General features: G+C 33.8%; 1 protein-coding gene across 1 annotated transcript in view; it reads right to left on the bottom strand.

The window, feature by feature from the left end:
* Nucleotides 1-1,933: 1,933 nt before the first annotated feature.
* The window catches only part of LOC106715905 (adenylate cyclase type 6), a 73,831-nt gene continuing 49,750 nt past the window's right edge, over nt 1,934-26,014 (bottom strand). The window contains exons 5-29 of the mRNA XM_014509271.2: nt 24,197-24,390; nt 23,934-24,049; nt 23,282-23,402; nt 21,781-21,937; nt 21,482-21,631; nt 17,681-17,802; nt 15,562-15,654; nt 11,271-11,417; nt 9,776-9,934; nt 9,480-9,624; nt 8,744-8,841; nt 7,231-7,381; nt 6,632-6,729; nt 6,376-6,460; nt 5,879-5,995; nt 5,618-5,695; nt 5,219-5,379; nt 4,999-5,138; nt 4,694-4,803; nt 4,375-4,594; nt 4,042-4,173; nt 3,723-3,847; nt 3,103-3,255; nt 2,789-2,945; nt 1,934-2,480 (exon numbers count right to left, since the gene is read on the bottom strand). Of these exons, the coding sequence (XP_014364757.2) occupies nt 2,071-2,480; nt 2,789-2,945; nt 3,103-3,255; nt 3,723-3,847; nt 4,042-4,173; nt 4,375-4,594; nt 4,694-4,803; nt 4,999-5,138; nt 5,219-5,379; nt 5,618-5,695; nt 5,879-5,995; nt 6,376-6,460; nt 6,632-6,729; nt 7,231-7,381; nt 8,744-8,841; nt 9,480-9,624; nt 9,776-9,934; nt 11,271-11,417; nt 15,562-15,654; nt 17,681-17,802; nt 21,482-21,631; nt 21,781-21,937; nt 23,282-23,402; nt 23,934-24,049; nt 24,197-24,390 (3,639 nt within the window). The 3' untranslated portion in view covers nt 1,934-2,070. The remainder of the gene's footprint in view (nt 2,481-2,788; nt 2,946-3,102; nt 3,256-3,722; nt 3,848-4,041; nt 4,174-4,374; nt 4,595-4,693; nt 4,804-4,998; nt 5,139-5,218; nt 5,380-5,617; nt 5,696-5,878; nt 5,996-6,375; nt 6,461-6,631; nt 6,730-7,230; nt 7,382-8,743; nt 8,842-9,479; nt 9,625-9,775; nt 9,935-11,270; nt 11,418-15,561; nt 15,655-17,680; nt 17,803-21,481; nt 21,632-21,780; nt 21,938-23,281; nt 23,403-23,933; nt 24,050-24,196; nt 24,391-26,014) is intronic.

Raw genomic sequence — 26,014 nt, 5'->3', positions numbered from 1 at the left:
TCCGCTATTCATTAAGTGGGCGCCTGTCCTTTTAACGCACTAACAAAGTAAGAACTTTACATTTGTTAGTAATTATTTCTGGACGTATTCCCAGTGACGATAACTGATAAATTTTTTATAACCGGGTGATAAATATTTTAAACTTCTAAAAATGTATGAGTTGCAATAATTATATGTAAAGGTGCGTTTGCACGGGAAACGTTTGGGAATACGCAATATTGGACCGATGCTGATTGATACTTGTGTACTAGTGCTCTTTAAAGGTTATAATACAATTTCTAAAAGTTGTTTGTGCTGAGTTAAAACGTGTCAAACATCGGTCCAATCGCCTTTATGTTTAAGTCACCGACCGATTGTAAACAGTTTATAAAATCATATGTACATTGTGTGTTGTTAGTTCACGACTTAATTGCAAATGAAAGACAATAATTTTAATTGTAAATAGAGAGAAGGTTATTATATATAAAATCGTTCGGTTCATACTTTTCTTGCAGACAGTTTATAATATTTCTACCGGATAAAATAAGTCACAATCGTTCGGTGACGTTGACACATACGCTGTTAATTATTACTTATTTGATCTTAAAATTTATATAACGTAACACCTTAATCTAAAACTATCAAACTATTTTTTTTTCTAATATTAAATCGTATACGTATTATCAGTATTAATAATTATTTGGTTATAATTTTGGTAGTAGCACATTTTAAGTACCCGTATTTAGCAACAATTATGTTACGCTAACAGATTATAATCGAAACTTTTAAGACAAGGAAAATAGTTTTAAATAATTTTTTTTTCGTTTTACCAGTTGAAATATACGCTAGTATTTATAGTCAAAAAATCATGCCAAATATTTGAATCATCAGAGAAAAATCTAAAATTTAGGATGAAAATAAATCTGGTAAGATAGAAATATTTACATAACTATAGTATTTATATTATGGATTAAATCTATTAATGTCGTTAAAACTACAATGCATTTTATATTGCAATATTAAAGTTTAGTAGAAATATGGCATTATATTAAATACAGATATTTAAAAAAGTAAGCTATTTACAAAATTGCGAAATATCATAAAATCTAATGAGAAAGGGACATTGAGATTTTCTCCTTTTATAGCTGAATTTGTGAGCTAAATTACATTACATAATAAATAAGAACATTTTCAAATTACTGACCAAATAATATAAAAAGTATAAAATATCAGATAAATCAATAAAATTGTTTAATAATATTACTAAACCTAATAAAATAAGTAAGCCTAGGTCCAGTCGGGGTGAATGTAAAATGTAAAGAAAAGAAAAACGTAGCTTCTATTGTAGATTGAGGCGTTAACACTGATACAGATGGTTTCAAGTTCACATAAAATCAAGAAACCGGAAACTTTTTTTTTTAGTTTTTTAATTTAATTACGAAAAAACTTGAAACCATAGCTGAAGTTATATACCATATGGCAACACATATATTCATGTTCCGTTTACTCTAATGATATCAAGAAATAGGCTTCTAATAGTAGAAATCTACTTAAAATAAAATTATTTACAAATAGCAACCGAAATTGCCCCACACAATTTACGTATAATCCTTGACTATTTTTATTACCCTCATATTAACTTTACAATACAACAAACCTTTCATCCAATATTCATTATATACAAGTTACATGTCATAAATTCGATAAGAGTAAGTCATGTTTCGTCGAAACGTAGTTTAGTTTTAATTTCATTGTATAAATTCAGTCTTTATAAAACGTCAAGTTCGGCTAAATTCGAAGCCGATTTTGAATTACATAAATAAATTCATTAAGTTAAAGCCGTGATATTTTCGATTACAATTTTAAAAATGAATAAACAGTCAAAAACTGGTTTATTTATATCTATTTTTTTTTTACAATAAATAAACCAATGCTTGACCGCAATCCGACCTGATGTTAAGTGGGAAGTCAGTCAATGATGTATATACATTAGTTTAGCATTAACCTATTTACAATACATATATTGTTAAAGATAAGGTTGTTCGATTTTAACATTAGAGATTGCTAGAAAGAAAACATTAACCGATATATTTACAGTGCATTCATTGGATTCTCAATGATGTTGACCGGAGCGGCGTTCGTTGTCGGACGATGCCTCTTAAAGACAACATCAGCCATGCTGACCACGCGGCGCGGCCCTTGCCTACCAACTATTATCTCGACTTTGTCAATGTTTTCAGATTCCGAAACTCGCTTTTTGATTTGGGCGAGTGGTGAATTTTCATGGGTCGTTTCGTCCTGGAAGAAAGCGCTGTCGAATTCCGTTGAGTATGCCTTTGATTTGATGATGGAGAGGAGTGCGGGCAGGCTGGGCTCGTCCACGAGGGAGAGCGGTCGCTGCAGACGCTGTTGCACGCGCGCGCGCACCGCGCTCGCCATGCTCTCCCGGGACGACGATTCATCGTAAGACAGCTGCAAGCTCGATGACCCGTCTGCGTTGTCTGTAAATATTTACTTGCATTATGTTCATATAGCCGCCCAATGTATTCAGCGCAAGGCTATGAGGTAACCGCGTTTAGTGGGTATGCTCCCGTTTAGGGGAGAGAATCCCACATAATCCGTTATGTGGGATCCCTATATTTCTTATGCCTATATTTACTTGTTCAATAAATCGTCTACGAAACCTAGTTTTGTAGACTATTTACGACGACTACCGTAGAAAAACAAAAAGGAAAAAAATAGAAAAAATAAAACTTTATAACGTTGATATATCCACATTAAATTTGTAGCAGTGCTTCAGTATATTGACCTCGCGGGATGGACGCTCGAGGCGAGGGCCCACCGTCCTCGTCGGTGCAGTCTTCAGAGAGAGTGTCGAGCTCGGCGCGGCGTGGCTCGCAGCGCGCCACCACTGCGCCGGCACCACTCCCGCCGTTGCGATCAGACGAAGTTGATGGTATTGGATTCTAAAAAAAAAGTATTATATGTCTTAGTCAAAAACTAATTCTTTCATGGGTAATATTATAACTCAGTATGAGTTGTTTCTTTACACGCTCGCAAAACTGTTAGTTAAATAGTAACAGTAAAACTAGTATACATTATGTATTATATTATGACACTCACCGAGTAGAGATCAGAGATGGTTGGTGCGATCGTGTCACCGATCCCCTCTAGGAAGAAAGTGACCATGTTGCCTTTGCCCTTGACGTCGACGTTGCCGCGGCAGCGCAGGCGGTAGCCGCGGGTAGACAGAATGTCATAAACCTCTTGCGTTACCTACGATCCCAAAATAGCGATTTGCCTCAAACAGAACAAATTATTTTATGCATGATTAAATAAAATCCATAAATAAATTGAAAGCTAAGCCGGTTGTATCTTGGCTTACGTCAGGAAACATATAACGGCAACTTGGACAGAGCTACAACCGACTAAGCTTAAGTTTTATGAATTAATTGTTTAAATTGTTTATTTGCTAACAACACAATGTAAATAGTTTATCAAACATTCGCGATTGTGACGACGATTAAGAAGATGCGCTTAGCACAAGCGAGTGCAAGTTACATTGACTACGTATTCGCAATATTAAGCACGCAAACATAATACGCAAAGCATATAACAGACCTGTGAAAAAAGATACAAATATTAAGAAACAATAGGTTGATAGCTTAAGATAAGATAGATCAAATCAGATCGCAAAAGATCACAGGTTGGTAAATATCACAGATTTTGTAGACGAAACTCACCTGTATGTGATCTGGTATCCCGGTGGAGTCCATTCGAGAGGCGACGTTGACGGCATTGCCCCAGATGTCGTATTGCGGCTTGCGCGCTCCAATTACCCCAGCCACTACGGCCCCGATGTTGATGCCTGTTCAACAATAACAACATCAGTGTAGGGCTGACTACACTTGCTTAACACATTTTCAAACAATTTTAAAAGTCAAGAAAATTTTCAGTAGCGGCAGAGAATTTTACCACATTCGCAATTCGCAATGGCTTATAGATATCGCATAGCAACAATGTTTCTATCCATATTATTATTACATATAAGTGCAATCTTACCTATCCGGATGCGGAAGCTGTTGAAAGAATGCTCGTTGACGTACTGCAGTTGGTCGCGGAGGCGCAGCGCGTAGTCAGCCATCGCAGTCACGTGCTTGTAGCCGACTAGGTCGCAGGTGGCTGCCGTCAGACCTGATCACCGGAAAAATGACATTTAATAATTTTCCAATTGAAATTTTGCTTAAGGGTGCTTAATAATCTTCACTGTATTTTGCGTATGTACATCGTTTTTGGTGTACGGTCTTCACAGATATTTGAATTATTAAGGAAATTTAAGACTTCAAAATACAATTAGTGGTTTTTCTGAAATTCTATTTATTTGTATTACAATACCTGAGGCGGCCATGTAAGTTGCGCCGGTACTTTTGATCTTCTCGATGTATCTGAAGCGTTCCTCGGCTAGAATCTCGTCAAAGTCGGCGATGATCTCGTTCAGGAGACGAAGACATTCTACGCCTTCGTTGTTGCCCTCGAGCTCCACGTAGAATTCAGAAAAGTTCGGGATCGAAGCGAACATAACGCACACTGACTCGCACTGCTCGTGATACAATTCCTAGCAAAATTAAACATGTACTGTTAATAACAGCTATCTTTAATAACAGATTTCCAACCACTAACCGTGGTTACACCCGTGCGCCCACTAATTACTTACATCGATGTTCTTGTCGCTGCACAGGAAGTGCTGGGCAACATGCTCGGGCAAGATGTTTGCCAACAACTTGCGGTTGTACGCCTCCAGGTGTTCCATATCTTCCTTTTCCTCTGTAACACCGAAAAATATACATAATATTATTATGAGAGAAATCATACCTCTACGATTTGCGTGATAAATTGTAAATTAGGGACAATAAATTGCGGTCTTGAATTGTTTAACAACGCGGACGCACTTTAAGAACCACTCATTGCCAAAGCATTTAGCTTTTTGTGTACTTGTAACTAAAGAGTATATCTAATTACCATTGGCTTGTAGTTTCCAGATGAAGTCGAGGCGGTAGGTGCTTTCCGTTTGCTGAGAGTGAAGCAAGAGAGCGACCGTTGCTCCAATAGCTGTCACGATGTTTATCCATTGCTGGTTCCAGTCGACGTTGCATTTGTTTCTGTTAAGTTAATCATCAATGTTTATTATAAAATAAAAGAGTATATCACAGATCACTTAAACACTGTGGCAATGACTTACTGGTAGTTGAGGTAGTTGCCTTCGAAGTAGATATGTTGGTGCACCGTGATGGCGACATAAGTGAAGCAGGTGACCACCAGGAGGATGGTCTTCACCATGGTGATCAGGATTTGGTGCACGGCACACACGAACATCGCTATCAGGGTCAACTGTAGGTAGTACTACAAACAGAAGAAAAAAAAAAGATTTCGATTGCATATATTGTTACTGAGAAATTTACAGATATGTATAAAATTAAAAAAAAAGAAACTATGAAATTTCTAGTAAAAGTGAAAAGGTAGTAGCTGTAGTTTAAGGTGAGTTTAGTCAACGAACATACTGTAAACGATATTCTGTTTTCATATTCCCCAAGGCTATTGATAAATTTGTATTATTACAAAATGGCACAGATTTAATCACCTCGTTAAGATCATGGGTGCAATAAACTTCCTGCGCTGTGTACAGCTGTATGTTGTGGCGAATGGTCGCGTCGATTGCCTGGAAATTGATAAGACAATGTTCAAAATACATATGTATACAGTTTTAGTATTTTCCTCTAGCATATCGAGATTATAGATTTTTTACTTTACGACTTTACATCAATTAAAGAACTTTGCTTGTAGACACAGATAAACTGAAAGTGTTCTGAAGATGTGTCGACTCATAATGGTAAGAACTCACCATGATAACTTGAATCTGCATAACAATGGTACTGACAATCAGAAAGGATATCAGTTGGGCTAATGTGCGGTTGCTGTGGACGCGGCGCGAGGCCTCCTTGGTCCGGGGACTGGCGCACTATGAAATTTACATCAATTGTTACAATTTTCGCGATACCTTTGGTTTAAATCAAATCAATTCAAACATGTGACATTTATTCGTAAAATTGGACTTGAAATAAAATGAAAATATTAATTAACGATAGACAGGACCTGTCATTTCTATATCGTCTGGCCTTTGAAATGCAGACGCTGTCTGCAAACAACGTTTGTTTGGCAGAGAAAAAAATTATATTACTTTACAGCGATATTACAAAAGACAAAATTAAAAGATATGATTTTGTTAAAATACTATATTTTTTATGTTAATAAATAAACCTAACTGTATCCATATTATGAAAAGTTGGTATTGTAATTGTCAAGATCAGATATTAAATAAATATTAATAAAAAGACTTACAGTGAAATCGATGCAGAGGATGAGATACGTGCAGGAGACAACGATGATGCAGCCAGTAGCGATGGTTGTAATAACGATCGGAGTGCTGAAACAAAACGAGCAGATATTGAAAATAAAACAGTCGACAGAATTGGGAATAAGATTAAATCAGATCATAATTCAGAAACCAACTCAAATTAGAAAGAAATTAACGAGATTTTGTTGGACAATAGGAAATTAGTGGAAAATAACATTTACGATATAAAGGGGTACTTACAGGCCGAAGATAAAAAGTTGAATTATCACAATAGCGACGTAGACGACGACGGTGCATATGAAATATACCTTCAGCATTCGGTCGGGTTCATTGGTGTACTGTAAGGAAATTCATCATACTGAGCATGATCTTATTGTTATGGAAGATGTCTTGAAATTGTAGTAAATTTCGTAAAGTCAATGTAGAAATGTAATTTCTTGCATTTTGACAAATTTGTAAAGGTAAAGGTAGGCTGCGATAGATTTTATTTTACTTTAAACTCTGCGATTTTCAACGCTGAGTGTACTTTCGTACATTAGGTAAGGTTTTCTAACACCTACCAGCCTAAATAAGTCAGGCAACTCATCCTCTTTATCGGGTATTACACATGATCTTAGTAAATGGGCATTGGTGATTACCTTATCCTATAACCTTACAGTTTTTAGGAGTCTTTCTTGTGTTTACAAATAAATATAAATTGTAGGAATAGTAGTGTAGTAGTAGTTCTTTTCAAGATGTGTTACTACTGTCATTCATATGGATTCGATGATCTGGCAGCGGCCCAATAGAATTAGTATGATGTGTAGTAGCCATTGGCAGTTGCATGTGAAAGTTTTCACCTTGCATTCTAGGTTTCCGTCGCGGAAGATGAGAGTGAATGGCTGACAGTGCTCGGCGCGCAGACGGTCGATGGAACGCGCGTCGATCGCTTTCATCAGGTACTCGTTCACTTCGTCCTCGGGTTTCTTGTTTTCATTGCTTGTATCAATCCTATTCGAAAAGTTATTAAAATAAAGATTTATATTTTAAAAGTCAGAGGAATTTAAAGCATATATCAAAGCAAATTAGTTAATAAAACCTTATTTTTATGATACCACGTTGCGACATTTGCTCTGGTAACAATATTTAATTGAAAACTACCATATCGTTTAAGTTTGATCAAACATAAAAGTATACGATGACCATTTTGATCAAGATCGGTTTAATATTTTCGAAGTTTACCGCGGACATACATCGTGTCGCGGGATTTTTAGTAACTATTTAGTTTTACGAAACAAAAACTTTTAAACTACTATATAAAAACTCTCAATAGTATTTTCAGTTTAATATCGTTCCATTCCTTTCTGAGTGATTGCAGCGACGTTGATACTTATTGCTGGGAAATGTCGTCAACATTTTCACGGTATTTGAACGTGGGATCTTAAAACTACAATATCGGATCGTGCTAACATTTCTCCGGAAATTCTTTCCACTCATATATCCTGACTCTTCCGAAAAAGAAGATATAAGAAATGGCCGCAAGGGAAGGATCTCAACTTAATTGAAATTGAAAGTTTTGAGCTCTGTGCACTCTGACCGAGCTCGCTGTTATAAAAAATAAAAACAGAACCAAGGAGGAACGGAAAGTAAATTAATTTCAAGTTGACTTTACAACTTCCCTATTCTTTACTTATATCTTCATTCCTTAATTCAAACGGAAAAGAAAATTAATACGTATTAAGATAATAGCCTACGAATTTCTAAGAATACATTAACTTTATGATATTTATTATATCTTGGGCTTTCTAACTATATCTAGAATGGTGTTTTTGGCGAATCACCTTCTCTATACTTTTCACCTTAAATCTCGTGATTAAAGTGAACTTTATGGAGTTGAATAATGATCACCTTAATTATAAAGTGAAGGAAATTAGATTTTAAAACAGCTCTTTCCAAACGATTGAATTAGTTACACGTAAACATAACGACTCAAGACAAATTGTTTTAGCCAAGTTAAATGTTACGCGTCTTTAGGTAATAAAGACAAACGAACCGTTGTCCTGGAGCGAATGAACGGGATTTGTTGAGCGAATAAATTATTTGTTACTAGCTAAAGCCCACGGCTTTATTTAGAAAAGATCATTATTGATATTACATTGAGTGTTTAAATTTTAAACAAACTTTCTTAGAGAATAAATAAGGTGTAACTAAAAATCTAAATATAAGTACAGTTAGTAGTTGGACCCGAATTGCAGCTATGTTTAAACTTTTTTCGTCAATGTACAGTTAAATTGTTAGATTTAATTTACCTTTTAATCTTCAAATTTCTTGATGATAATTTATTTGTCATACAATATTATACAATGTACTAACTTCGATGAATGTTTTCCATGTTGAGATCCGTGGCCCATGACGCGCATTTCCTTCGATACATTGCCGTTGATGGCTGTCGAGTGCGCTGGCTTTGTGTCCTACAACAAATCATGTTCATTCAGGTTATTCAAATCATGGCATCAATTAACCTACACGCAAACGAGAGCTTTTTCATAACTAGAGTAAACATTAAAATAATATTTCATTCGTAATTGTATATTCAAAGATAAAATATATATTATTTTCTCGTATAATGAATTTTCATACTAATTTCAGCGAAGCAAAGGTTTATTATAACTTTATTGCGAGGGTTTTTGCTTTTTCTAAAATCATAAATGGCGTTCAATTACGCGAATAAGTTACTAAAGTTATGGAAAACAATACCAGCTGTATTGTTTTCCATAACTTTAGTAACTTATTCATTCATGTGTATTGTTAAAGAAAACATAGCTATTTATGTTCATTACTAATAAAACATACCATTATTTTAAAATGACGAAGTTCTTACATTATATCAGACTCCATCATTGTTATACTACATAACAATGATAGACTCTGGTCCATATTATATAACCATAACCATTGGTCATCTCGACCAGTGCAATAAATACTGAGACCACACAAGTCCGCCGTGAAGTGGGAATATTTTGGACGCTTCGAATGACGAGTGTGTGTGGAATTATAGAACAGGCCGGCAACTTCCTCGTTTGCCACCTCCTCCTATAAAAAAACTTACCACTCGGCTAGTATCGTCAGGTACGATGAGGAAGGTCTCGATGTTGTGGTCCTTGAGGTAGACGTTCCTCTGGTCGCCGTGGCCTGGCTCCACTCGGTAGTCATCGCCGAGGCACTGCAGGGTCTCGCGAGTGATGTGCACGCGTCTGTACAAGTATCGAATATGTAATATAAGAATAAGAGTTTTAAATACACCAAAACGATGTTGAGAGCAGTCGAATGAAAGACTTGCATACTCGTATTATATGGCCAAAACTTAATAATCCAAGACAGGTATGTGAACAAAAGTTGTCTTACCCCGCAACGCCGCCGCTCTCCATGTAGTTGGCGAGGGTGACGTCATTGGACCAGACGTCGAACTGCCACTTGCGGAGACCCAGCACGACGCAGTGCACCCGCCCCGTGTGGATTCCCACGCGCATGTTCACGTTCACACCGGTCACTTCGCGGACCAGACTGTATGTGTCATACAAATCAAACACCATACTAAGTTAAAAAAGTACATATATTTATTTCTTTATAGTAAGAAAATTATAAAGTGTAGAAAATGGCATGGCGGCTGTATGCATGGTGGCGGCTATAGCAAAGCTAATGAGAGGTTGGATCAGAATCAAAATGTTATCAGTCTTTTCATAGCAAACTGTGTATATGTATGTATTTTGTTCATTTGAAATTGATCATGGAATTGAAATGTTAACATGTCGCAATCATGCAATGTTCGGTTTCGGTTTGGTTCGTGAATTGTACGTAGTATTCGTTAAAATGTCAAACTGCCATTTAAAACTTTTTGAAACGCGCATTTCGTATTTGTGAATATGAATATCGAGTTAGAAAATAAAACAGTATTTAATAAAACAGGTTACAGGGCGCTGTTAGAACTGTCAATGGAACGGAGGATATTGAAGAATTATGTTCCGGTGCAACCTTGCATTTGCGCATGCTTTTACCGTTTCGGAATGTAATTACCAGTACAAAGGACTACATTAGGCGGCGTTTCAGTTAAATACTCGTACACGATATTAACGCAATTTTCAGTTGGAGCAAAATCTTGTAAAATGTTTTTACAACTTAACTAGTTTATAGATGTGAATAGCAAGCACATAACAATATTCCTAAAGCATGTTTCATCAATCCTTATATACGAGTACAAGTTGTACGAGTAAATTTATACAAATTTCTACTTATATCACTCCAATAGTTACCAAATTTTAGACATTTTGTTATAGATAAATAGTCGCAGCTAGAAAAGAAAAAATGACGCAACTTTGCACTTAACATTTGACATTTAACATTTCATTTCTACTATTTCAGCAATAAGGGTACTTTTTCATTAATTACAGAAATAATGTAATACGACGTAACAGTATTTTTTTGAAATATAAAATTGTAGAAATATACAGTTACTTGTAACTCTGTACTGACTGTATAGAGTCATACATTGATAGATTTAAGAAAATACGGATCCCGTGAAAGATGACACCAGCGCGAAAGTATTGACTACTGAGATGGGAGTTAAGAAAAGCATTGAAGAAGGTAACAGATGCCGATCTAACTGCGTGGGATCAAGTGAGAAAAACAAAAATAAGATAACAGGCGACAGCAAAAGAAAGACCAAAGGATGGATATTGCGAAAAAGGAAATATTTATGCATAAAAAGTGAATCAATTCAGATATGAGGACTGATATAAATTTATGGAAGAGAAGTACATACAATGCCAATTGTCCGTAGGGATAAGTTCAAGAAGATGATGATGAAGTGAGAACAAAAGAATGGTATTGTTGCAAAACTCACGCAATGGCATCAATCATGTCGAGGCCCATTTCGACGCAGCACTTGGCGTGGTCGTCGCGCGCCTCCGGCAGCCCCGACACGCAGTAGTAGCAGTCGCCAAGGAGCTTGATGCGGAGGCAATGGTGTTCAGCAGCCAACCGGTCGAAACTGTATATACAAATAATCTTATATAAGTTTGATGTTTGTTCCTCTGTAACTCCTGAACTGATCGAATCATGATGGCAACAGAGATAGTTTATAGTTTGGAATAACGCATAAGGTACTAGTTATCTAGGTTTGTTTAAAATCCGTGCGATTTCATGGGCGATAGGTTATACAGTTTCTTAACAGCTTCTATAAACTAAAATCATGATGCCGAATTGACTCGGTTGAAGAGATTTGTATTATTTATATTTATAAATTTTATCGTCGAAATAATGGGTCCTACAAATGAAGGCCAAAGTAACAAATTGATGATTTTTACTTATTGTTTTAAAAAAACGTGCACTAAACAAAATACACAATTACAGGTGTAGATGATATTTTTTGTTAAAGTAAAAGGGCGTATGCTGCCTATTTTCCCATATTGTTGAAACTTTAAGAGCCTGTCCTGAAAAGTTGTCAATTTGCACATTGGCCCTTATTTGTAGGAGTCATAGATTTAGTTATTGTTGGTGTGTTTAAGGCGACCATTTACAAATCGACTATGTTTAAAAAATCACGAATAAATTATTTAAACATACAATTACAAATGCATTTACATTACATAACATTACATAATAATAAAATTTTGAACAAACTAGCTGTCTTGTCTGTCGTGCGACTCCGTTGCCACGATATTAAAAAATAAACATAATTAGTAGCCTATTTGTTCTTAAAGACTTTGTTCCATATCTGTCTCAAATTTCGTTAAGATCCGTTGAGCCGTTTCGGAGATACCTTATAACATCCATCCATCTAAACTTTCGCATTTATAATATTAGTAAGATTGCGACTTCAAAACAACCGAATTCCATTAAATCTCTAAGTAGTAAGTAGTTTTTGGAATTTAATTAGTTAGCTGTTATCATTTAAAGTAAAGAAGTTTCTTTAAAGTTAAATAAGCTTTAACAAACAAACATCGAATTGAACTTACGCTGCCATCAAAATATCCACCAAGAATTTGGTAGTTAACTTTCAAAACTGTAACTATAATTTTGAAGATCGCTGATCTAAGGCAGGATTAGGTTTATCTTAGAATCTTGCTTAAGTTTTAAACTGTTTTCAAATAACTTACGTATTAAAAGATTGAATTCTTGACATTGTTTAATACAACTATACGAAATTTAAAATGAATTTAGTTTAAATAAATATATTTTTATTACATGTAAATTAGAGTGTTTTGTTAAACGCGTAGCGCATTGATAACATCATTTTTAAAGCCGTTCCAATTACATTATTACGAGCGTTGCGTTATAAAATGCTTTGTTTTATAGGTAATGCGTACTGTAACGAGTTTTATAGATTTATATTAACGCCGTGAATAAATAACGAGATGAGCCGGTCCGTGGGGACGGGGAACTCTCACAGCCACCTTTATAAATTGTCGGCGTGTAGACGGGTGTACTCTTATTATGTTCTCTTTTAAATGTAAAAATTATTATTATGTGTTACAGAAATTTTCCGCATTTTCATAGGGCGTTGTATCAGTAGACAGAGTTTTTTTATAGAACTAGCTTTTACCAGCGACTCCGTCCGCGCGGAATAAAAAAAATGTACACAAGATAAAAAAAAGTTCCTATGTCCGTCTCCTAGCTCTAAGCTACCTGCCCATCAATTTTCAGTCAAATCGATTCAGCCGTTCTTGAGTTATAAATAGTGTAACTAACACGACTTTCTTTTATATATATAAGATATAGATTCCATACTTCACTCACAATTATTTAAAATCATCATTTATGTACAACTTTAAAAATATATAAAGCGAAATGATAGCTACAAATCTTTTGTTTTTAATTAATTTTATATATTTAACAAAAGAACACTTTTTATTTTGTTCGTACCATGTATTCTGATGTCGATAAATAAAGAGTATTGAAAAGGTTGCTTTGAGGAAAAATCACAATACATTGAATAAACATGTCGGAAGGTAAATTAATTGAAATCTTACTACAATAAGAGGGTTGATTTAAAGGACTATTCATCCGAAACGACGATGTCCTCTAAGACGGTCACACAAAATATAGTCATATATTTTTTATGTTCAATTTTTAATAAGGACCGCTAATTCGTAGAAATCAATAAAAGGCGATTCCACTCGCACATTCATAGATTATACAAATCAGTTACAAAAAAAAACAACAAATACACTTTACTTTTCTGATGAACAATTTAATCCCACAAATCTAAAATCTGGAAAAAATCTTCAATAAAACGCAACCAGAGACTAAATAAGCATGGCAAGGAGGAAAATTTAAACACCACACGTCCGCCATTTTTGTGCATATGTCAATATTATTTGATATTAAAACTCACTATAACTATATATATTTTAGCGGTACTGGAGATGCTATGAGATCGACTAAGTCACAAGAGAGCCAAATGAAAAACATAACGTACTAGTGAGTAATTTAATCACTCGACCCGACCTCTCAAACTCCCTTTTATTCTCTTGTGGCATGTCTACCAATTACATAAGCACATATACGTATATTCTTTGGTATATAAATATAATTTTCGATAATTTTCAAAGTAAAATCTTTTAGACCAAAGGCTCTAGGGAATGGCAATAAGTAAAATGAAAAAAAATATCTGTATTACAAAGGTACAAAAAATATTACCTCTGGTATAACTAACCAAAAAAAAAAACAGACTAATAAACGAAATGGATTCGAACACTCGACCATATTATTTATTGCCAGTGTTAGATCTTTGTTATACTTGATTCGACTATACGCTCTTATAACATAATGTTTTGCAAAAACAACATTTTCTAAATCGCATTCCAATATATCATAGATATTTCCACTTTCTGGTTACCCTTATTCTATTATATTTTTGTTCACCCTTTTTTCTCTGCATACATATTTATTTTGTTTATACCGTTTTGATCCGTTCTTTGGTTAGGTTTGAATCTTATTTACATTCAGCCCTACTTCTTCATACTGTGACACTATTAGTTGTGCTGTTGTTTGCTGATAAATTGGTTTTCGAGTGTATCACTCTGTATCCTGTACTGTTCATTTTTAACTATAGTTTTGGAGTTAGATGCCGCTCATAAACACATTTATGTTTTCCCTTAGTGCAGAATTCACAAACGATTTTAACGACTGTAGTTTGCGAGTACGAACCATACAAAAAAGTTTTTTTTTAAATGCATTGTCCTTTACAAAAGTGTAAATCGATTTCTATTCATTTTAATTAACATTATTTTTGTTCTTTTAATAACATAAAATGTGGAAATTATTATTAAAAAACTATATTATTGTGACGTACAATATGTAAACATTTATGTCTATGCAATGAATAAATATCATTACTTTTCTTTTGAAACTACATAAAAGATACCAGCTTCTCTTCTATAATACTCGAGTTACGCAATATGTTTTTAAAAGTAGCTTTAAATGTCTTTATCCCTTTTCATTTTACGACGCCATATATTTCGGTCTAACCTTATTTAAACACGAGGTTCACCCTTCTTATCTAGTGGTTATTTATTCACATGTCCAAGATCTCGCAGATCTCTACACAAAATATAGTAATAAACATGAGACCACTCCTAATGGAAGATATTTAAGGAAATACTAGCCTAAGTATATATTGTGTTGAGTATTAAAATTGATATATAAAATATCTGAGATATATATTTTTTGTAAGTAGATGTATTAATGTGAAATAACAAGATACGTAAACTTTTCCTAAATATTTTGATTGTCGTTATCATACATATTTATATGGGTAAGAGTACATTGTGTTTATTGTTATTACTGATATGCGAATGTTTTTATTAACTTAATTGATTTATTACTTTCACTGAACATCAATAATATATACGAGTATTTTGTAAACAAATAACATTATTATGACTAATGGAAAATACATTTAATCAGTAAAGTGGTTTCATAAGAGTTTTAATAATGTTTAAACATTTGATTACATAATTTTTTAGTGATTTTTTTTCATATTTATTCCACATCGAACAAGATTTCAACGAGTGCGATTATCTATTGCTAATGTTACTTTGCAAAAATGTAATATTTGTTGGCGTAAACGTAATTTATAATTAAATATAGAATACTTGACTGGTATAATATTATTAAAAGTGAGCACTGACCGGGCGAAGAGCTCGTTAAGCAGTCGCACCAACTCCTCGGCGGTGCATTGGTCCGACAGCGAGGTGAAGCCGCAGATGTCAGCGAACAGGATGCTGCAAAACACATCAAATTATTTTTGGTTCTGTAAGATGAGGCATATGACAAAGATTTATACTTATTATAAATGTGTATGTTTAGATGAATGGATGTTGGAGGGTATCTCTGGAACTGCTAAACAGACTGTAATAATATGACATAAATGCAGAATATAGCTTCGGATGAACACATAGGCTCCTAATATTTTTTTTTATTATGCTCCACTCGGCCGGAGTCGCGGATTATTGCTGATTGTTTATTTATTTAGTCTAGTTGAACTAAATAAGAAATACTTTTAAACTGCAGTATACTAATATGTAAAAGTAAACTAGTTTAAGGAATGATAAGGCGGAGAATAAGATGCCAATAGATTTATGAACTTAACCGAAAATGCCTAGAATAATGCAAGGAGAGCTTTTCTTAACACCGTTCTCAGTTCTATAGTACCGTGTCTTACAGAGGATTCAAATTGATTATAACGTTGTTGATGATCAGTTGTTTCTTTATTATGTCCGTAGAAAATTTTAGCATTTTCAGTAGTAAACAGCGACCCAATGGTCGACAAGAGATATCTTCATAACAATTTACAAATATCAAAACATATAAAGTACATCGAGCATACACTGCATGTTTTACTAAAATAAGAAAATTCCAAAAATGCCAAGAAACGATAACAACATTGAAGTTGTTTTGTCTGGCGTTATTTTCTTAAGTATAAACAAAACAGCAGACATAATTGGTACCGTAATTAACGGACTTTAAAGCAAATGCAAGTAAACAAAGCTGATGGGCAAAGTTGCGCAGTTGAATTGTGTTTTATGTTTATAAACAATAATTTAACAATAATATTTACTTATCTACAAAACGTGTATCATCGGAATGAATTCGTAGAGACGCCAAGTATTTAATCAACAATTCAACAAGTCAAAACAAAATTTTAAATTGTTACCTACTTTTATTAACAACAAATTGCAACTTTGTTGTGATAGTGCAAAAATATGAGCTAAATAATATCTGGATTTTAAAGTAAGATGTTACTTAAAATTAAATGTTAATAAAGTAAACGGAAATTTTACGTCTTTTATTTTCAAAGGTATTTCATATTTCGCTAACCTATTTCTCAACTCTAGCGGGAAAATGTGGCAAATGTGTAATACAAGTATATGTATATAATTGCCGTTTGTAAGTTAGAGTTGAGCGTTCTCTGGGACGGAACGCAATATCGACGGCGCTTAAACTGTTTCGCGCCTGATAACGAGCTAGCTTTGCGATGTGTTACGCCTCGGCGAACAATCGCGCGCTTACCATGCACCAACCAACTAACACGAATATTTGAAACTTTTAGATACTCAATTTAACTCAACATAACTATATTTTAAATAGTTAGATACTATTACATTTCAAAATAATTTTTTAATTAAACTATTTTGTTATTTACAAATAAATTAGTTAGTTCATTTCTTCTAACAAATTGTTAAGTTAATCTGAATTGAATTAGCTTAATAATTTGTACTTGTGTCTATCAAACTAGATAGCATTTTTGGTGCATTGTTCATAATCATTTCTAGAGTTAGAGACGGTTAATAAATTATATTATCTACTATTGTATTGTATAACTACTTTATTGTAACTAGTTGTAGTATTTAATTTCAACTTCAAAACTTGTAATTGAGTGACAAAAGAGTTTTTATTAGAAAAAGATTATTTATAAAAAACAAAAAAGCAATAAAAATCAATTTCAGATAAAATATTGTTCGAAAATTGGGCAGAACTAGCTGTTTTATTTCCAGAGCAGTATCTTCCACTCGCCATATAACTCGGATCACTGAGTTCGAAATAAATCGTATTAGAGATATATTTTACAAAACGTTTTAGAAGGAATGCATCTTGCAAACACAGTATTGAATTTTGCAGACAGTTTTCATTTTTATTGTAATTCATTTTACGGTTCAATTCAATCTAATGCTTACTATTTCTATGCGCTTTTATATTTGGATAAATATTATTAATAAGATTTTATTATTTGTTTCCTATGAAACGGACCTGACATTCTCGTAACGTTGTATGTAGATCTTGTGGAATTGTTCCTGCCTAGGTTGGTTGGCAATGTCCGCTTTCATCTCCATTGCAACATGTCGCGGCAGTACCGACAGCAATAGACGTTCCTGCAATAAAAACATTACTGTCACTGATAGTTTTAAGCTACGAAAACCTGCCCATCGTCTGATATCAAACAGTTAAATAATCTCAAATGTTTTGATCATAGTTGAATAACTTTTAAGAACAATTTTACAAAAGATATATAGGGTTTTTCTTTTTAGATTTTTATGTTTGCATTAGCTAATTATATCTACATAAATCCTATTGTACACAAACAAAGCTCGTTATTTCTTTGACTTTACCTAAAAGTTTATACGTTTTGCCGTCTTTGTGGTTTTCCTAAGTATCTGATCTGATCTCAAGATAATTTTAAGACATAAAAGAATTCAAGGATGAAATGATACAAGTGAATATTACTAAATACTAAATAATTTCTACCGTAAATTGTAGCGAAATTATATTAGTCTGTATGTGAATAAATATAAGTCAAATACGAGACCAGTATTTTAATGACTAGGTATTTAATTAAAATTTAGTTTGTTATTCACATTTTATAACGAAATTCAACGTTGCAAAAACTGCCGACAACTTTAATTATAAGCTAGTCAACTCACTTCATATGGAAATCATAAAACTCGACAAATACGTTTTCATTTCCGGCTTGTATTTTTAAGATTTGTTTGTGTAAAAAAATCGTCGTCATTAAATTTGTAGAACAAAGATTGTACAAGAATTAATATAAATTTCTCTGATTTGTTTTTTGTAAAACTTGGGTATTTATTTAATTATTTTGACCTTTGCAATAATAAATAGGTAATTGATTGTTTTTATGAATTTTAATTGGTGTGGTAAATCTTACTAACATTATAAATGCGAAAGTAACTCGAGACAACAAGTAAACAAGAGCGTCGGTGGCTCAGGGGTTAACCACTTGACTTGTAATCTGTAGGTCCTGGGTTCGAATCCCGCCATGTACTAATGTGTTTTTCGATTTTCGATTTACATATGTACATTTATTCGACGTTCTTACGGTGAAGGGAAACATCGTGATATAACCTGCACATATCTGAAAAGAAAGTCAACCAACCCGCACGTGGCCTAGTTGACTATGGCCTAGTCATCCCTAACTTGGGGTAGGCTTCTAGCCCCTCAGTGGGGACGTATAGTGAGCTGATGATGATGAATAAAAGTAACGCTGTCTGACTGTCTGTCTTGCTTTCACGCCAAAACTACTGAACCGATTTAAACGAGAAAGGACATAGGATACTTTTTAACACGAAAAAAGAGTTGTAAGGGGGTTAAATGTGGGGGTGGAAATTTGTATGGAAGTGTCGTCATTTTTACACTTAAAAACAGCACTGTAATTTGTCATTTTTTTAAGACTACATTGTACATAAGAATGAGGTATTTATATATGAAATAAAACTTATTTAACTACTTAAAAATGTCATAAACACGATTATCAAAATACAGCGCTATATTTTGGATAAATGGAATTCATAATTCGTTAGCACATCGATATTGACGGAATAGCTTGTCAAATGCCTACCCAACCCGTCACGAGCACTCGCGTTCGCAACGTTTCGGTGCAACGATAAATAATGCCCTTTACAACTGAAACAACAGTCCAAGTTTAAAAAAATAAATAAATTAAGAGTTAAAAATACAACGTTCGAAATTCTGCTTTCACAATTGTTACATAGTTATTTTACATTTGTACACCGTTTTCGATTTAGCTAATCATTAATGTAAGAAACGAGATAATTATGAATCATGTGCAGATTAGCGACGTGCAGATTAGAAGTGGGGACGTGCTAGCATAACGTAAAGTAATGTTTGTGAAGAAGCGAGTGATATTTGTAAGAATCGCATCAAATGAACCGTAATCTCGTTCTTCCTCTCTGGGTCATGCGTGTGACTCATATTGTTATTATAATTATGTCAAGAAGATTATTATGACAACATTGTAATAAAATTATAATTATAGCAGTGTTAAAAATAGAATTGTACGTCTGATTTGACGCGATGTTCTGTTTGCAGTACAAAGGTATCTTTGTTACCATAATAATTTATTAGCATTTCGAATGTTAATTCCGGCGCGCGGGTCCATGGATTAGCGATGCACGGCACGGGATGAGTGATACGTGACGTGTGATAATGATGCCACTTTGCCCGCTGTAATGAACACCTATAGACTCTATATTATGTTACCAAAAAAACAACACATTTATCAGTCTCTAAGAAGTTACTTATGGAGGGCATTCATTACCGGGTCAAAATAAATCTCTCATTATGACGTATAACTATTGATAATTTTTAAACTAAGAAACAATATCTTAAAGGTAACATTACTAGTAGAGCTAAATAAATATATTTAGAGCGTTATATTTTAACATTCCTATCTATTCTGTTGTTTGGAAATAGTTCCAGCGTTTACAACAAATTGTCCCAAACACGGCACATTATACAATTAAAGACTGTAAAATGTTCTTAGTAATTACCAAAGCGGACATTGTCGTGGACAACAAGTTACAATAAATGTGATTTCACGTAATTACAACGTACTAGTACGTTGCGCCGGGAAATAATTGGCGAGTTGTGCGCGCTAATTTTCACGTTACTCCGTGCTGGCCACTGGACACTGCCGACTCGTGTATCGTACATGCGTGATTTTTTTTCTCTTATTTTTGTCAACGTAGAGAACGAACGAAGTGTAGCCACATTGTTTAGAGTATTCTATTTCAGTTGCATTCGATTCCAGCTTTTTAATTCTAGTTTTATTTTTGTTGTACTGGCACAATAGTAAAATCAGAATTTATTTGATATGATTAGAGGAGGACAGCAGTGCTTTACTTTGAATAATTTATGGAGAGAACTAACTGTCGATGTTTGTTGGTTACTTTGTTTGGATAAGTCAAAACTGACTAAAATAACCATCGAAATATATTCTAACCTTGTGAGTAAATATCAAAATAATATTTATTTATTTAAATAAATAAATATTATTTTGATAATTACTCACAAGGTTAGGTTAATATCATCAATAAATAAACTTATTCTGTCAATCCAAACTGTAAATGGAAAATTAAGTTTAATATTTGACTTAAACTTGTCATGCAACTAATTAACGCAGAGATATGTTTGAAGTTACGGTTACGACCCCGTTGTTAATTATTATTTGTCTATACTAAATCGGTTCCTTATGTGATAGTAATTCTATGTAGTTAGGAAATGAAGGTGTCATTTAATTCATTATTTTATTTGTCTTTTCACCATAAACGTAATGGGGTTCGTTAATTGCATCAAAGAATCGAGAGCGAATTTACCCCTTGTATATTTCTTAAATAATAATCATCGTACTTACTACATTTTCAATTTCTGAAAGTCTGTCTATCCATATATTGCAAGGAAAAAGGAAGAAGGGTTACATTACTAAATCGAATCAATATCTAAGAGACCAAATAAATTTCTTCTGGGTAATTCCCCTTTGACGTGTACTAAGCAGTTTTAATAACGGATTATGCAAATTATTATATCGAGATAAAGTAATTGAATATTACTTTATACCGAGCAGACATAATGGTCAATGAATCCCGGATAAGAGAACAAACTAGCTCGAACTAGTTGTTTTTATTCGTACTTAGATACATTAAGTGTTGGCGTTGTATGATAAATGTACACTAACGGTCCTCCTTAGTGACCAATTAAAAACTCAGTATACGGCAGTTAGTTATTAATCTTTACCTGTTGTTGGTTTTCGCGCTGTGTGACGAGTCGGGCCTCGACGCAGTCGCGGGTCTCGAGGAACGCCCGTCGCTGGGCAAGCTCCCGCGGGTAGTGAGTCATGATGCCCGCTATGTTGCTAATCACCAATGCGACCAGGTTGCAAAAGATCTACATCAAAACAGTGTAATCTCGTTACATAGATATACAAATTGGGAACCAATAGTCTAATCGCGAAGTAAAGACGTAAAAGTAAGCTTGTTAAAACATTTTGTTTCACAGACTAGATTTTCTAAGGCAAATGTATATACATGGTGTACCTGAGCTTTCGTAGCTTCGTTGAGTATGAGTTGTGCGAAGATGTTGATGGCGGCGAAACAGAAACCACCGATAGCAGCCTCGTGCAGGCGCACGGGCAGCGTGGCGTACGTCACGTAAATGAACAGAACGCAAGTGCCACAGCTCACACTCAATGATCTGTAGCCGAATAAATTGTTAAGACAATCAAATTATGTTAAAACATTTTTTAAAGTTATTTTTTAGCTATTAACTTTGGTAAGGTGTTCTGAGTACACCCGATAAAGTTCATGATATAAAAAACCTAAAACAAAGGACGAATTAACATTAATTTTAACTATTAGTATAATTTTTATATTACTTTCGTTTTGTGCATCGCATGTCGACTTTAAATGATAATTTTTACAAAACACTTTTTTAAGTTATAATTTCTAATATTATATAAACCAAAAAGGTTGTGTAGAATTATAACAAAAATACAGAAAAAGAAATATCCCGACATAAAACTCTACATCTCTATAATTTTATCGTGAGAAAGAAATATGCGTGCTCAGTGATGCGTATTTTGATATCACGGAAACTCGAATACAATTTTATCTTTTGATCTTACATATTTATTTAAATTATATTAAAGTTCAATAGTACAGTTACGCAGGAGTATCAACTTTGTAAAACGCTTGATCTGACCGGACCGAAATCTATACGTCCAGGTTCGAACCCAGCCATGTACCAATGTGTTTTTCGAAATTTCAAACGTACATTTATCCGACGTTCTGAAGATGAAGGAAAAGATTATGATGCAATGCAGATAATATGCGAAGAAATTCAAAGATATGTGCAAAGTAACCCGCACTGGGCCTTGATAGCTCGAAACTTACCCAAGTAAGTTTCGAGCTCCTAAGTGGATGAATTGACGACGAATGCCAATAAGAAATACGATTACGAAATGTTATCGTTTTCCTATCGCAATTAAACACGTACAATGAGCTTCGCAATTCCAATAAAATACAGAAGAAGCGAATTGAGTGGTTAATGGTAAATGAAACAACAAATTGAAACATTAGATCATTATAGAGAGCGGAGTGAAAAGTTATCAAAGCGAGTGCTTATGGATGTGAAAGTTTGCGAAAACTCTAGTAACCGTATACCACAGGGGAATTAACAAATACAACTTTGGTTTGCGGCGAGCATTGTTTGAAGTTGGAGCAGTTAGGTGTCACAAACTAGCTTTATTAAGAAGATAATAATTATTAATTAAATAATTATGTTGGTTATAGAAAATCTTTCTAAATTAAATTTGTTCCGTTACATTCTGTAATCGGTGCTATAACAACGGTCAATTTGTACTGCTGTAGCACTTGCATTAAAACATTTTTTTGACTCTGTTGTTACGGATACGCATAATGTGATACCAAAGCACGGGGTTTACAACATATCACATTAAAATTTTATATAAATAAGAGGAAATCAGAATGATATTTGTAACAATAACAATGATTTTAAAAAATAAAGATTAATACGTACCTATAAACAAGTGTCCCAGTAAGCGCCAGTTCGATAAGAAAAAACGTTCCCAAGACAACGTAGGATATGGTGAGCAGATATATCTCGTTCATCGCCGGCCGGCTAAGGCAAGCGATGAGACCTGGTAATCAACAATCTATTAATTAACCAAATTTGTACATTTAAAGTTGTATATCCAATTATTTTATTAAAAGGAAAAATAATTACATAGTCCTTTACTACATTTGCTTTCTAACTATGGATTAGGCTGTACTTCAAAATTATTATAATTATTATTTGGCCAGTTAATGCAAAATAATTTCTTATCTTAGTAAAACATTTGGTAATGGATTGCAAATTGGTAACTCTTAACAATGAAAGTTATTCTACGTTCAATGTCTAAAATATTATTGCTAGACTAATTTAATAATTAAAGTTACAGTTTGATAGATAATATTACTGAATGCTTAAGCATTCGAAACACTAACATTATGTAAACTTTGAGTTAAATATTTGCAGTGTATGGTTATACTGAATAAAGTAGCGTTTAACCACGATCTCATCTGGTGATAAATTGTGATGCGGACGCAAGATGATACGCGTTAGTAAATGCCCATTAACTCTACTATTGAACGTCCCCATGTCTTTGAGGGATACACTAATGAGTACTTACAGCCATAGATGAGCGAGGCAATCGCCAGTACGATGACGCTGACGATGTGGGCAAGGCGGTCTCGTGTGTAGTATAGTTCGTCAACAGTAGGGTACAACTCCGTCACTGGATATTGCCTGTAACAACAGTACGTAGTATGAATGAATCATAAATAATAAAGTTTGTCATTTTGGAATTAAAAAACAAAGTTAAGAAACACGACGTAATTCGCATGACAATATTTTAGCTTTCAGGTTTATTTTATACATAGTAAAACAACTTACTTGTATGGTTCAACGGTATATGTCATAGTGGAGTTTGGTGGTGGCAAAATGTTTCTGAAGTAAGTCTGAGCGGTGAGTAGAGACTGTATCTGCACCACCATGAGTGCCAAAGTTACGGTCAGGAGTAGCCCGAGCAGGTGCGTCATGTTGGTCTGGTTCATACGCAGGAAGTAGCGCTGGTATAGCATCTCCACCTAAACACAAAAGAACAAATGATATTATGTTAATCGTACAAAAAAATCGAAGTCAAAATTAATACACATTTCCAAAGCCGATGAAAACTTCTTAGTACAATTTCTATGAATAAGTTAGGTAAAAGGTGAAGGTGACTTTCCTCAACCATTCGTTATTGTGAAAATTTAAATCTGGAATGATTTTTTAAGTCTTCCCGTCTGCAGAAAATTTTCATATCCACAGCCGCGTAATGGCATCGAGAAATGAATAATGCTATACACTTTTAAGGTTTACTTATGTAAAGGTTTTTCCTGTAACTTCGGCGAGCGAGTCGTAAACCGAAAAATAAAACTGTAGACGCCGCTAGTTTGTTTTTGTGCTACAATTCAAAAATTACAGTTTAAATGAGTTACGAGAATCTATTTTATAACGCTAATGTTTCACGTATATGATTCTTATATGCTTTACAATATGGCATAATTAATAAAGTAAAGGTGTGTACGAATAAAAACGCATACTAAAAAAATAATTAAACAGAAAATAAAAATGTTGAAAGTCTTTTAAATTGTATAAATCATTGTATGAAGTAAATGTAGAAATATAAGTAAATGCATGAACAATGTTAACTAAAAAAGTGACGAGGGGTTAAGGACTTAAATGCGTTCAAAGCTCAGACATCTTAATAAAGAGAAGTAGGTCAGGGTGAACTAAGGTACTGAGTATGTCATTAATTTTATTTAGTTAAATTAATTGCTTCTGACATAGTTCTCTAAAGTTATGGAAACAGATAGTTACTTAATATGGTCATTTGAAAATATCGCAATATTCACATTTGTGTGCTTAAAGCGTATTAATTAATAATTATTTATGAGAGCGAAAAAAAGGTTCATTATTATAATTATTTGGCTCGGTTTTTTTGTATAATCAAGTTATTGTTATTGTTTAATTTCGTTGTGATTTATAAAACTATAACTTATTATAAATATTTACGACTGATTTTGTAATAAAACTAATAAGAAACAAATTACTTACCTTCTTTATTTATTATTCAAGAAGAAAAGCTTCACGGACATTGTTAGCATAAAAGAAATCTGGTCTCGGCGTGCATTAAAGGTTTATTGCATCAAAGTGTCTAGCGAGAAATGGCGCGCCCATTACAAGGCTAAGTGGCAAAAAACGTCAGTTTATTGATTTCATTATTTATTATTCAGTTGGTTCTATTTCGAACAGAAAAACTGATACATATTGTAATTTATTAACTAAATAAGAACCATCTAGAGGAAATAAAATGCTCGTTTTAGTATATTAATTGTTATGCTAGTAGCCTATATGTTCTTCTAGACTATGTTCAACGTCTATGCCAAATTTCATCAAAATCTTTTGAGCCGTTCCAGAGATATGTTCCTTCAAACAAACATCCATCCATCCATACATATTTTAATATGATTTTATTACTTCCACATTATTTAAACTTTCGATGAAAGCCATAAAAGTACCATTTTCAGATTTACCCACAATATATCTTTAGTTCGATTCTTAGGCCTTGTGGTTCAAAATTTTTGCTTTATAAAACAAATAAAAAAACATTTCCTTCGTGTAAATACATTTCCAGTATTTGGAATTCTTTCCCCGAAACGGGTATCA

Source organism: Papilio machaon, chromosome Z, assembly GCF_912999745.1.
Source record: "Papilio machaon chromosome Z, ilPapMach1.1, whole genome shotgun sequence".
Taxonomy (NCBI): Eukaryota; Metazoa; Arthropoda; class Insecta; order Lepidoptera; family Papilionidae; genus Papilio; species Papilio machaon.
The sequence above is the reverse complement of the archived record's forward strand: the minus strand, read 5'-3'. Positions and strand labels throughout refer to the sequence as shown.